Source organism: Solanum lycopersicum, chromosome 12 (assembly GCF_036512215.1).
Source record: "Solanum lycopersicum chromosome 12, SLM_r2.1".
Taxonomy (NCBI): domain Eukaryota; kingdom Viridiplantae; phylum Streptophyta; class Magnoliopsida; order Solanales; family Solanaceae; genus Solanum; species Solanum lycopersicum.
The window spans coordinates 14,451,691-14,464,060 of record NC_090811.1 but is presented as its reverse complement, the minus strand read 5'-3'; the positions used below and the strand labels follow the sequence as shown (position 1 = coordinate 14,464,060).

The window sequence follows — 12,370 nt, the reverse complement described above, 5'->3', positions numbered from 1 at the left end:
CTGCTTGGAGAGGTGGGGAGGAAGAGAATGAAGTAAAATTTTAGGTTTTAGGGTCTTTTGGTGTTGAAGAAAGAGAATGGGAGATTTAATCACAACCGTCTGTTTAGATAGAGATGAAGGGTTAGGATTCGATCTAGGATTTATTAATTAAATAGACGGATGAGATAAAAAGATGATTTCTTGAAATTAGATGAGTTAGATACGGAATGGCTAAAATTGCAATTAAAATTGGCTAGAAGTGAAAGGAAGAGATGGCTACGATTGTAATAAAATTTTAATTGGAGTGGCTAGAATTGAAAGAAATTAGAATAAAATAGGCTAGAACTTAAATAATTTTAAGAAAAGTGTAAAATTATTTAAATTTTAAACATTTGAAATTCATTAATAATTTTAAAATATTTTAAAAATGTCTACGATAATTTTATAAAGTAGAACATACTAAAATATATAATTTTCAAGCAAAGTCGACTAAAAATTCTAAAATTTAAAAAACGTATTTAATCTAATAGTATTCCTAAAGAGGGTCAAAGGTCGGTCAAAATTGGGTGTCAGCAGCTGCCCCTTGGTTGATTGAGAATGAAGAATGAATTGTCAGGCAACCAACGTTGACTTAGTAGCCGATTTTGTCCGACCGACTAGAGATGTCAGTTGGATCATTTGAAATGATATAGAGTTGAAAAAGGGTACGATCGAGACTTTGGTTTTAAGTCGCCTACATATCTCTGGTTATACGAGAATTAGGCCGTGTGTAGTTCTAGATTCAAGAGCAAATGAAACTCTTAAAAGTTGAAAGAGCGGTAAGGTATTCGTAAGGCAAGACCTCGGCTTGAATGGATAAGATTAGAGTAGCGAGAAGAGAGAGATTGAGAGGCTAAAACAGCATGAGAGAGAAGCGAGAAGAGCATGATAGAGTAAGGCAATCAACTTTTGGAGCGCGGTTCGGAGTATGAGTAGCAAAGAATTGATAGGGTCTTTGCTGGGATAGATGATAGCATGATAATTGTAATCAAGGGCGATCGATCATATTTGAAAATTCTAGATAAAATGTTAGCTTATAAATAGATAAAGTATGACCAATAATAATAAAATATGAGTTCTATTAAATAGACAAGAGGTGATAAAAAGCGTATCTGTTTGAGACGTACTGCAAGCCTTGATAGTCTGTAACTTCTTGAAGGATTGAACCCATCTCTGAAGAATAACGTCAAACTCTAATAGATTTGATACTATAAAAATATAATAAAATAGACAAAAATCTCCTGTTGTTAGGAGAGTCTAAACGTCATTTTAAGGCGGACGAGCCTAAGGGTCATTTTAAGGCGGACAGCCTAAATATCTTATAAAGCGGACGGATAAATGTCCTATGAGGCGGACAAGCCTAAATGACCCTTTAAGGTGGACGACCTAAATGTCCTATAAGATGGACAAACCTAAATGTCTTTTTAAGGCGGACGAGCCTAAAATGTCCTATTGTAAGGCGGACGAGCCTAGATGTCGCATTGTAAGGCGGACGAGCCTAGATGTCGCATTGTAAGGCGGACGAGCCTAGATGTCGCATTGTAAGGAGGACGAGCCTAGATGTCGCATTGTAAGGCGGACAAGCCTAGCTGAATAGATAGAAAGTCACATTGGCGAGTTGAATCCGAAGATATCTTCATGGTAGCCTGAATAATAGATATGTAGTAAAACGATAGTGCGAGTAGCCAAGAATTTGTCGGAGCCTTTGTTTTGTAAACAAGTGAACAGTCGTTCAAATGGCGACTTTGTCTGTAATCTGCATAACTGTAACTTGTAATAGAGTAATTAGAGCAGAAAAAGTGGTAAATGTAAACATGATGAAATTTCCCATATTGACCATGAATGTTTGCCTTAAGTCCATGCAAAATGACGTCTTAGGCTATGATGTCTAGGGTCATGATATGCAAGGTGTATCCTCAATTCATGAAAATATTGTCTGTAGGCCATGAAAATGATGCCTTTAGACTATGACACCTTCAGATTATAATAGACTGAAATTAAACCCTTAGGCCATAATATGATGTCTGCAGCCATGAGGATGATGCCTTTAGACTATGATACCTTAGGGACATGGTAAGCATAAAATAAGTCCTCAAGCTATGACATGAAGTCCGCACGCCATGAAAGATGACGCCTTTGGAGGATGACGCCTTTGGAATATAAATAATGAGTAAAGAGAGCGTATCTGTTTTTTACATCTGTTGATACTCTTTTGACTTGATTTGATTCGGGCGCATGTAAACTTCGAGCACGGTGCAATCTTGAGCTTATGCAAACTTGGGGCATAATACAGTCTCGGGCACAATGCGATGATGCATTTCTTCGGGCACATGCAATATCGAGCACATACAATGATGCATTTCTTCGGGAACATGCAATATCGAGCACAATGCAATGATGCACTTCTTCGGGCACAATGTAATATCGGGCACATGCAGTATCGAGCAAATGTAATGGTGTGTTTCTTCGGGCACATAAAATATCGAGCGCATGCAATAATGCAATTCTTCGGGCATAAGTCAATACTGGGCATATGCGACGATGTATTTCCTCGGGCACATGAAATATCGAGCACATGCAATGATGCATTTATTCGGGCACATAAAATATCGAGCGCATGCAATAACACAATTCTTCGAGCATAAGTCAATATTGGGCATATGCGATGATGTGTTTCCTCGGGCACATGAAATATCGAGCACATGCAATGATGCATTTCGGCATTCTCGGGCATAAAATAATGATGTAGTTACTTGAGCATAGTGTGATATCAGGCGTAGGTGAAAAATGATGCAATATCAGGCATAATGTATTTGTCAGCACAACAGTTGCTTGAGGGCATACAGTAGCTTGGGCGTCCGCCTTATTGGAAGGATCGAGTGTCACATGTCGGGCTCAAATGTGGTGATGTTGATTGTTGCGGTTTCCTTTGTATACATACCTGTATTTTCTACATTCAAAGAAAAAATAGTTAGTTTTAAAGGAGGGGAGGTTGATCTGTATCCATGATTTGGCGTAACGTGCTCCTTTGGCTTGCCATCCATACCTCTTCGAGCGTCTATTTTTTATAAAAGGGGGAAAGGAAAGAAAAATAATAATAATAATAATAATAATAATAATAATAATAATAATAAATAAAATAAATAAATATAAAAAAACTTTGGATTTTGAAATTATCATTTAATAAAAGTTGATGTCAAATCTTTGACCAAGGAATAGGTTGAGACTTTACAACGTCTGACTCAAAAGTGGAGCTATCATTTAATCTTCGTTGTAAGCTAATTGCTTGTTGAGAAGAAACTTTTGGTGAAATTTTGAGTTTACTCAAAATTTCTGCCCCAGTATGAAGATGTGCCAGGAGAAATCTTGATGGAATTTTTGAGATCCTCTCAAAAATTCTGCCCCAGTTATCCATAGAAAAGGGGAAAATGAAAGTTTTATTTATAATAAGACCGAACCCCATAAGAGCACCTACGTATGGCCTCTTAAACGGGAATTAGGTCTGACGTAGTTCCAAATTAAAAAAGAGCATGAATCAATCTCTAGATGTAATACATTTTCACGGAATCCGAATTGATAGGTTTTAGCCAAACTTCCCCATCCATTTCTGCAAGTATGAGGGCTCCGCCTGTCAGTACTCGAGAGACTTTGTACGAACCTTGCCAATTTGGTGAAAATTTACCCTTTGCCTTGTCTTGGTTTGGAAAAATCCGCTTTAAAACAAGTGGCCCAGGTGAGAAATGTCTGGGTTTAACCTACTTGTTGAAAGCTCTGGCCATTCTATTCTGAGAGAGCTGACCATGACAAATGGCTTTAATTCTTCTTTCATCTATTAATGCCAAATTCTCTGCCCGACCTTGTATCAAATCAGCATGACTCAACTTTTCTTCTTGGATGATCCTTTGGGAAGGTATCTCAACTTCGGCGGGTATCACAGCTTCAGTGTTGTATACTAAGAAGTAAGGTGTGGCCCCTGTGGAAGTTCTGATTGTGGTACGATACCCCAGAAATGCGAAAGGTAGCTTTTCCTGCCAGTGTTTGTGAATATCGATCATCTTGCGCAATATCCTTTTGATGTTTTTGTTTGCCGCCTCGACAGACCCATTCATCTGTGGCCTGTATGCTGTAGAGTTTCGATGACTGATCTTGAACTTCTCACATTAATCTCATCAGGTCACTCTTTAGGTTGGTGCCATTGTCGGTAATGATTGACTCAGGAACTCCAAACCTACAAATAATGTTGTTTTTGACAAAGTCATCCACAACTTTCTTTGTCATTGATTTATGGGAGGTGGCCTTAACACACTTGGTGAAATAGTCAATTGCGACAAGAATGAATCTGTGCCCGTTTGATGCTGTTGGCTCGATTGGACCAATGACATCCATGCCCTATGCTGCGAACGGCCAAGGTGAACTAGTGACATGGAGTTCGTTGGGAGGTACTCGAATCATATCTGCGTGAGTTTGACATTGATGACATTTCTGGACGTAGCGAATGCAGTCTGTCTCCATAGTTAGCCAATAATATCCTGATCTCAGAATCTTCTTTGCTAATGTAAAACTGTTCATGTGAGGGCCAGAGGTGCCTGCATGTATCTCTTCGACCAGCCTATGAGCCTCTCTTGCTTCGACGCATCTTAGCAGTCCCAAATCGGGAGTTCTCCTATAGAGGATTTCCCCACTTAAGAAGAATTGGGTTGCTAACCTTCGAATTGTACGCTTTTGTACACTTGTTGCATCTTCTGTGTATTCACCACTCTTCAAATATCTCTAATGTCATCATACCAGGGGTTTCCATAAGGCACTTCCTCAACATGGAAACAATAAGCTGGTTGTTCATGTATATGAATGTGAATAGGATCGATGTAATTGTGATCAGGGTGTCGAATCATAGAAGACAGAGTGGCTAAGGCGTCTTCAAATTTTTTTTGGACCCTTGGTACATGTCTAAATTCTGTTTTGACAAACCTTTTACATAGCCTGTGCACGCACTCCAAATATGGTAACAACTTTTGATTTTTTTTGTTGCCCAATCACCTCGAACTTGATGGATCAATAGGTCCGAATCCCCTATTATTAGCATTTCATAGACATCCAAGTCGATCGCCCGTCAAAGACCTAGTATGTAGGCTTCGTATTCAGCCATTTTATTTGAGCAAAGGAATCTGAGTTTCGCTGATACTGGATAATGTTGCCCGGTGGGTTAGATAAAAACAGCCCCGATGCCGCATCCATTCAGATTTTTAGCTCCATCAAAGAACATTCTCCATCAATCATATTTTTCAAAAATGTCCTCTCCCACAAAAGCCACCTCTTCATTTGGGAAGTAGGTCTTCAGTGGTCTGTAATCATCGTCCACGGGATTCTCTGCCATGTGGTCTGCTAATGCCTGTGCTTTCACTGCTTTTTGCATACCATACACTATATCAAACTCGCTCAACAATATCTGCCATTTTGCCAGTTTACCTGTGGGCATGGGCTTTTGAAAGATATACTTCAAAGGATCCATCCTTGAAATCAGATAAGTAGTATGCGATGAGAGTTAATGTCGTAACTTTTGGGCAACCCATGTTAGAGCACAACAGGTACGCTCTAATAGAGAGTATCGGGCTTCGCACGATGTGACTTCTTGCTCATATAATATATTGCTTGCTCCTTCCTCCCTGTTTCATCGTGTTGTCCCAAGATGCAACTGAAAGCATTATCCAATACTGAAATATACAAAAGTAATAGTCTACCTGACTCTGGTGGCACCAATACAAGAGGATTGGATAGATAGTCTTTGATCTTGTCAAATGCCTGTTGAGATTCACTTGTCCATTTCACTGCAGCATCCTTTTTTAACAGCTTGAAGATAGGTTCACAGATGACAGTAGACTGAGCAATGAAACGACTAATGTAGATAAGTCGCCCTAAGAAACTCATTACCTCCTTCATGCTCTTTGGTGGGGGAAGATCACGAATGGCTTTGATCTTCGACGGGTCCAATTCTATACCTCAACGACTGACAATGAAACCTAAAAGCTTTCCAGCAGGCACACCAAAGACACATTTTGCCGGATTCAGTTTCAGATTGTACTTGCGTAGCCTGGCAAAGAATTTCCGTAAATCTACCAAATGATTTAAAATTTCCTTTGATTTGATGATGACATCATCCACATAAACTTCAATTTCCTTATGGATCATGACATGAAACAAAGTAGTCATCGCTCTCATGTACGTAGCCCCAGCGTTCTTTAATCCAAAAGGCATCACCTTGTAGTTATAGACGCCCCACGGCATGATGAAGGCGGTTTTCTCAGCGTCGTCTTTGTGCATCTCAATTTGATGATAGCCGGCAAAGCAATCCACAAATGAGTGATTTTCGTGCTTAGCACAACTGTCAATCAGTATGTGTATGTTTGGTAATGGAAAGTTATCTTTAGGGCTAGCTTTATTGAGATCTTGGTAATCCACGCAAACTCTGACCTTGCCGTCGTTCTTGGGCACTGGAACGACATTTGCAAGACAAGTTGGGTATTCTGTCACATAAAGTATCCCAGCATCTAATTGCTTTGATACTTCTTCTTTGATTTTCAAACTCATCTCAGGCTTGTATTTTCTCAACTTCTGTTTTACCGGAGGACATGCTGGATCAGTGGGCAGTCGATGGGCTACGATTGAAGTACTTAGCCCTGTCATGTCTGCATAGGACCATGCGAAAATATCCTTATTCTCTATGAGAAACTCGGTGTACTCTTTCTTGTCTTCTTTTGTCACGTGGATGCTTACCCGGGTTTCTTGTATCACCTCTGCATTTCCCAAATTCACCACTTCTGTCTCTACCAAATTAGGATTGGGTTTTTCCTCGAACTCCTCAACCCTTTTGATTAACTCCTCGGGAACCTCATTGTCTTCGACTTCTTCTAAGTCATTAATGTTAAGTTGAGCAGTCTCATTGTATGCCATAGTCTCAGATTCGACATTTTTATAATGAATTTTGCTGGTGAGAAAAAAAATAGCAAAAAATTAAATGTAAGACAAAAAATGGGGAAAAGAACTTTATTGATAAAGATTTGAAAATTTCATAAGTCCTCATTCGAAAGCAATACAGGGGATGAGAATTAAAATGTTTATTAAAAACTCTTTTATTTGAATTAAAACTTGATAGAAAAACATCTTCCAAGGCTACCCCGATGCTCGACGAGGTCTGGATGGAGTCGAGGTCCAGTTGCTGACGCTGATCTTTGCTTCCTTGCTTCCACTAGGTCCCCCTTTCTCCTCCTCGTTGATCACTACGTTGCAAACTTTCCCCTCTTCTTTGGTTAGCGGTAACCCCTTCAAGTCGTCTGAGATCTCATCAATACTGCCTCTCATGAAACCTGCTGATCGAAATGATTGATAGATTGGCGGTATGGGTTTCTTCAATGGATAGTAGTACCCATCTCTAGGTGGTCGCCAATCGAGCCATTCTTTGGTGGTGTACTTATACCCTAAACCAAAAGTGGTGGAATGTCTAACAGGCTGTATAGGTTCGACTATCTCTTGTAATTCAGCCCCCAAACCTTTCCCAAGCTCAAAACCGAACCAGGCCATCATATCTATGATTTTTTCGCTGAACCAAGGTTGCAACTCAATATTACCAACAAGCTCCACTGTATGGTACATTTCGCCATCCATGTTCTCTCTTCATTCAATCGTGTATACAGGATGCCCTTTTTCTCCATGGACTACAACCTCTTCGTAATCCCATTCAAACATCAGGCATTGGTGAAGAGTGGATGGAACTGCTCCAGCCATATGAATCCATGGACGACCCAACAATAAGTTGTACGATGAAGGGATGTCCAAAATTTGGAGAGCTATGGGGAAAGTGACGGGACCAATGAGCATGTCCAAAGTTATTTCCCCAATAGTGCCACTCTGAGAGCCGTCAAATGCCCTCACATTCATCTTCCATGTCTGAATTTTTGCACTATCCACACCCAGCCTTGTCAGTGTGCTCAGAGGGCAAATGTTTAAACCTGAACCTGCATCAACTAATGCTTTGTTTATCACCTTATCCTGATACTGAACCGAAATGTTCAAAGCTTTATTGTGAGTTGTTCCTTCGATTGACAGCTCATCTTTGTGAAAAGATATTTTGTAAACCTCAAAGACCTACCCCACCATTTGGGATACCTCTCCATGAGTGATGTTAGATGGGACACAAGCTTCACCAAGGATCTTCAGAAGGGCATCTCGATGAGTTTCGGAAGATTGCAGTAACTCCAGAATTGATATTTGGGAAGGGGTTTTACTCAGCTGCTCAATGACAGAGTATTATTTAGCTTTGACCTTTTTCCAAATACTTTGATCCTCAAGCTCTACGACTGGTGCTTTGGATTTGCTAGAGCTTCCCTGAACCAAATTTTCAGAAGTGTAAATTCATCCAGATCTGGTGACCCGTGTTGCAACATCTGTCTCTTCCACATTTGTTTCTGTTTTGTTGTAATCCCAAGGTACAACATGTATGTCACATTGTATTGGGGAGGATGCCTTATAGACAGCAAACGGTGGTCTGGGTGCAGCAACTTCTACTTCAAATGGGGCGAGTCCATGCACTATTAGTGGTGCTTGGGCAGTGGTAGACATGGCTTCTTCTTTTTCGACAGCCCAGATAGATTCTTCCCAATCCCAGACATCACCAGCTTCCACCATGTTGAATTGATGGTTAGGGAGAGGATTATTTGCAACATTCGGTGTAGGATCCTTCAGTTGGATGGTTTTTGTATCAATCAACATTTGAACCTTATCCTTAAGGGCTCTGCAAACTTCGGTGGTGTGGCCCTTCATCCCAGAATGGTAGGCGCAGACCTTGTTAGGGTCGTACCATTTCGCGCGTACATCCACAGGTAATGCAAGAATTTGAGAGACGTACCCTGCCTGTTTCAGTCTCTCATAAAGTTGTGCTATGGGTTCAGCCAAAAGGGTATAGGTTTTTGTAGGTCTTCTTTCATAGGAAGGCCTGTTTCAGTAATTTGGTGTTTGAGTGGGTGGTGGAGTTTGGAAGTGTGTTGTTTGAACATTATAGATCGGATTTGAGGCATGCAAATATTGAGGAGGAGCGTTTTGGTAATATATTGGCATGGGTTGGGGAGATATAGGGGGTGGAGCTGAGGGATGTTGAGGGTATGGGGTGTGAGGGTATGGGGATGGCGGTGGGTTTATTGTCTTGTGCCTCAAAGGGGTCCTAGTTCCATGAGCCATCATTACAGAACCTGCTTTCTTTCGACTCTCTATCATTCCACCAGACTGCAGAGCCTTGTTGGTTGCTTGTAAAGCCTCCAAGTTGATGATAGTCCCATTCTTTATGCCTTCTTCAATTCTTTTGCCTAGTTTGATGATTTCATCGAAACTCTTTTCAGCCACCAGCATCATTCGGTCATAGTATTGTGGTTCTTGGGCACGGATGAAATAGTCTTTCATTTGAGATTCTTCCATAGGGGGTTTGGCCCTAGCCGCCTCAGACCTCCATCTTATGGCATATTCTCTGAAGGATTCACTTGGTTTCTTCTTCAGATTTTGAATGTAAAACCAATCAGGTGCGTTTTTAATATTAAAACCAAACCTATTCATGAAGTCCGTTGCCATATCAACCCATTTTATCCATTTCCGCGAGTCTTGCTCAATGTACCATGATAGGGCCTCTCCAGTAAGACTTCTCATAAACAACTTCATGAGTATCCTCTCATCTCTCCCCACCCCTACAAGTTTGTCACAATACATTATTAGGATGTCTTTCTGATGGGACTCTGACTTTTTGGGAACAACAATCCCGAGCCTATCTTCTCTCTTTTTCATCGCCAAAACCAGGAAGACCTCTTTCGCTCAAATCTCTATGCTCTGCATCTTCTAAAAGCCATAAATAATATTCAGGTGTGCAGAAGGGTCGGTGCTTTTGAACATCGATAGTTATCACATTCTTCCATCTTCGCAGTATGGTGTTCACTTGCGGTAATTCTTACCCAAAGTCATATCCATAGTGGCTCATGTGGGATCGCAGGGGTATCATTTGGATCTTTCCGAATTGTCGAAGGACTCGAAGTGGTGCGTATGGTTGCACACCATTCAAACCAATAAGCTCAATGAAGTAAAGTTCATTTCCTCTTATGATGGCACGTCGTGGCTTCAACCAATAATACTTCCATTGGATTTCAACGGGTGAGTGCTCCTTTAGGTATGTGAACCATTCCTCTGTTCCCACAGGGGAGATAAAATGTTTCATCCTTAGGGGATGGTTGATAATTTTGTTCCCCATAGTCCCTCTAGCAATATCTACTTTATTAGCTCTTTGGTAGAAATGTTCGACGGCCCAAAGTTGCAGCAGAAAGTTGCACCCCTCAAAGTATCTTTTGCCTTTGGTGCATGCAGTCAAAGCTCTTAGAACTTCTGCAAGTATCATGGGGACCAAGGTTTTCCCACCTCGAGCCAACTTACGAACCACATAACATAAGCCGGTGTGGATCTTTCCTCCTTCTCTAGGAAAAACCAATGAGCCTAATAGGGCGACAGGAAATGCATTAAGACGATACCTTTCCCATTTTGCAGAAGAGCAAGCAAAATCTCTATGAAAGTTTTGATGACCTTCCGCATCCCCAAAGCGTGAATATAAGAACTCTAAAGAAATCCAACCTTCTTTCAGACAAAGTAGTTTTGGATTATGACACATGCCCATTTGCTTCAGAAAAGATCTTGGACATGGCATGTGTGGAACAATCATTTCCAACTCTTTGTATGCGAGAACCATGAATAGTCCAACTTCTTCGATTGTTAGGGTTAACTCGAAATCCTTGAATTTGAAGACTAACCTCTCACTGTCCCAGAATTTCACCAATGCCTTGATTAAGTGACGATCTGACTCTACGGATATCAAAGCTGTGAGGCTGCCTAACAGTTCATTTGCTTCTAACTCTCGATTTTTTGAATATCTTTCCACCAAGTCTTCAAGATGGGATTGACTTTGACCACCATTTGCATGTTGGGAAAGTGAGGGTGAGCCATGACTCTGCAAACAAAGTAACAAACCACTTCTAAACTCCATTTTGACAATGTTGGCTTGATTTAATTATTATGATCACGTTGACACATAAATATGCAATTTTTCTAAGGGTGTTGGGGCCCTTTAGACGATAGGGTGGCTACTAATTAAGTGGATTGACACCAACGGTCAAATCACGTAGGGCTTATGCAGCATGTATGACTTAACCAGGACTTCTAAGAGTGGCTTGACACGGACTTGAAAGGGATTCTATGCGAGAGGCTCGTGGCTTCGCGGTAGTAAAACTATCCACTACGTCCACGCATATGCCGACTCTCTATAATGGGTATTTGAATAAGATTGGAGTAGTTTGTGAGAGGTGCAAAGGCACAACATCACGAGAACAAAATAAAAAAAAAGGAAGAGGGTCCCAATTGGGGGAAGTATGAGCGGGATGCCAGTTATCAAAGCAATAACATTTAGCAATTAAATTGGAAAGAGTAATATATAGACAATTTATAAACAAACATAAATAAGCATGGATAAAGGAATTTAAACATATTAAGATATTAAAATTACGCAAATAAGGAAAGAAGATACGAGACTAAATATGTAAGCAAATAAGGGAAAAGGGAAGAGGTGAAACATGATAATAAACAATTAAGGAAAAGGGAAAGGGTGGAACATGGAGAGAAGACAATAAATAAGGAAACAAAATAAGCTAAACATGGTAAGCACCTAACAAATAGTAAACCCCATATAAATAAGCAGTTAACACGTAATGGTAAGAACCTAATATCCCCAGCGGAGTCTCCATTCTGTCGTGCCCCATTTTCGCAGAAAATGGGTTTTGTGCGCGACCTAACAACTCTTTTGGGATTTCGAGTTTGGAGTCGCCACCTAAAGAGTTAAGGCGCGTTAGGGCACCTATCTAAACTAACTAAGTCTAACTAAGGTCAACGAGCCAGAGATTAGGGTAAGGGTTCAAATTACCTCGAGGGGAAGGTGTTAGGCATCCCTCGAGGTCCACAAGCGTGGGTCTCGGCCGTATCTCATGCAATCTATGTGGGGATTACAAGTAGCAATCAAGGTCACTTCATTATTATTCATTAATATGCTTGCTAAGTGATAACAAGTATAAAACAATTAAGGCTATTTTATTAATTTAAATATGCGAGGCTAGATGACAGCAATAATAAACAATCAAGTTTATTTATTTATTTACTTAACATACGAGGCTATGTTATAGACAAAATTTGCAAATATTAAGCAATTAATATGTGCAAAAGTAAAGTTTGAAAATTGAGCAAGTTTTGAATATGTAATTTTTATTTTTTAAAAAATGTTTGTTTC

At 40.3% G+C, this 12,370-nt stretch overlaps 2 protein-coding genes across 2 annotated transcripts; both read right to left on the bottom strand.

Moving 5' to 3' along the window:
- Positions 1 to 3,773: 3,773 nt before the first annotated feature.
- On the bottom strand, positions 3,774 to 4,404 carry LOC101248950 (uncharacterized). The gene is made up of 2 exons (XM_019211381.1): positions 4,251 to 4,404; positions 3,774 to 4,141 (listed from the first exon to the last, which is right to left on the bottom strand). The coding sequence occupies exons 1-2, from the start codon at positions 4,402 to 4,404 to the stop codon at positions 3,774 to 3,776; spliced, it is 522 nt and encodes a 173-aa protein (XP_019066926.1).
- A 3,282-nt stretch (positions 4,405 to 7,686) lies between these two features.
- On the bottom strand, positions 7,687 to 9,840 carry LOC138340227 (uncharacterized). Its single transcript, XM_069291936.1, has 4 exons — positions 9,253 to 9,840; positions 8,443 to 8,922; positions 8,179 to 8,301; positions 7,687 to 8,067 (listed from the first exon to the last, which is right to left on the bottom strand). Exons 1-4 carry the CDS (start codon positions 9,838 to 9,840, stop codon positions 7,687 to 7,689), a joined length of 1,572 nt encoding a protein of 523 aa, XP_069148037.1.
- Between the last annotated feature and the right edge of the window lie 2,530 nt (positions 9,841 to 12,370).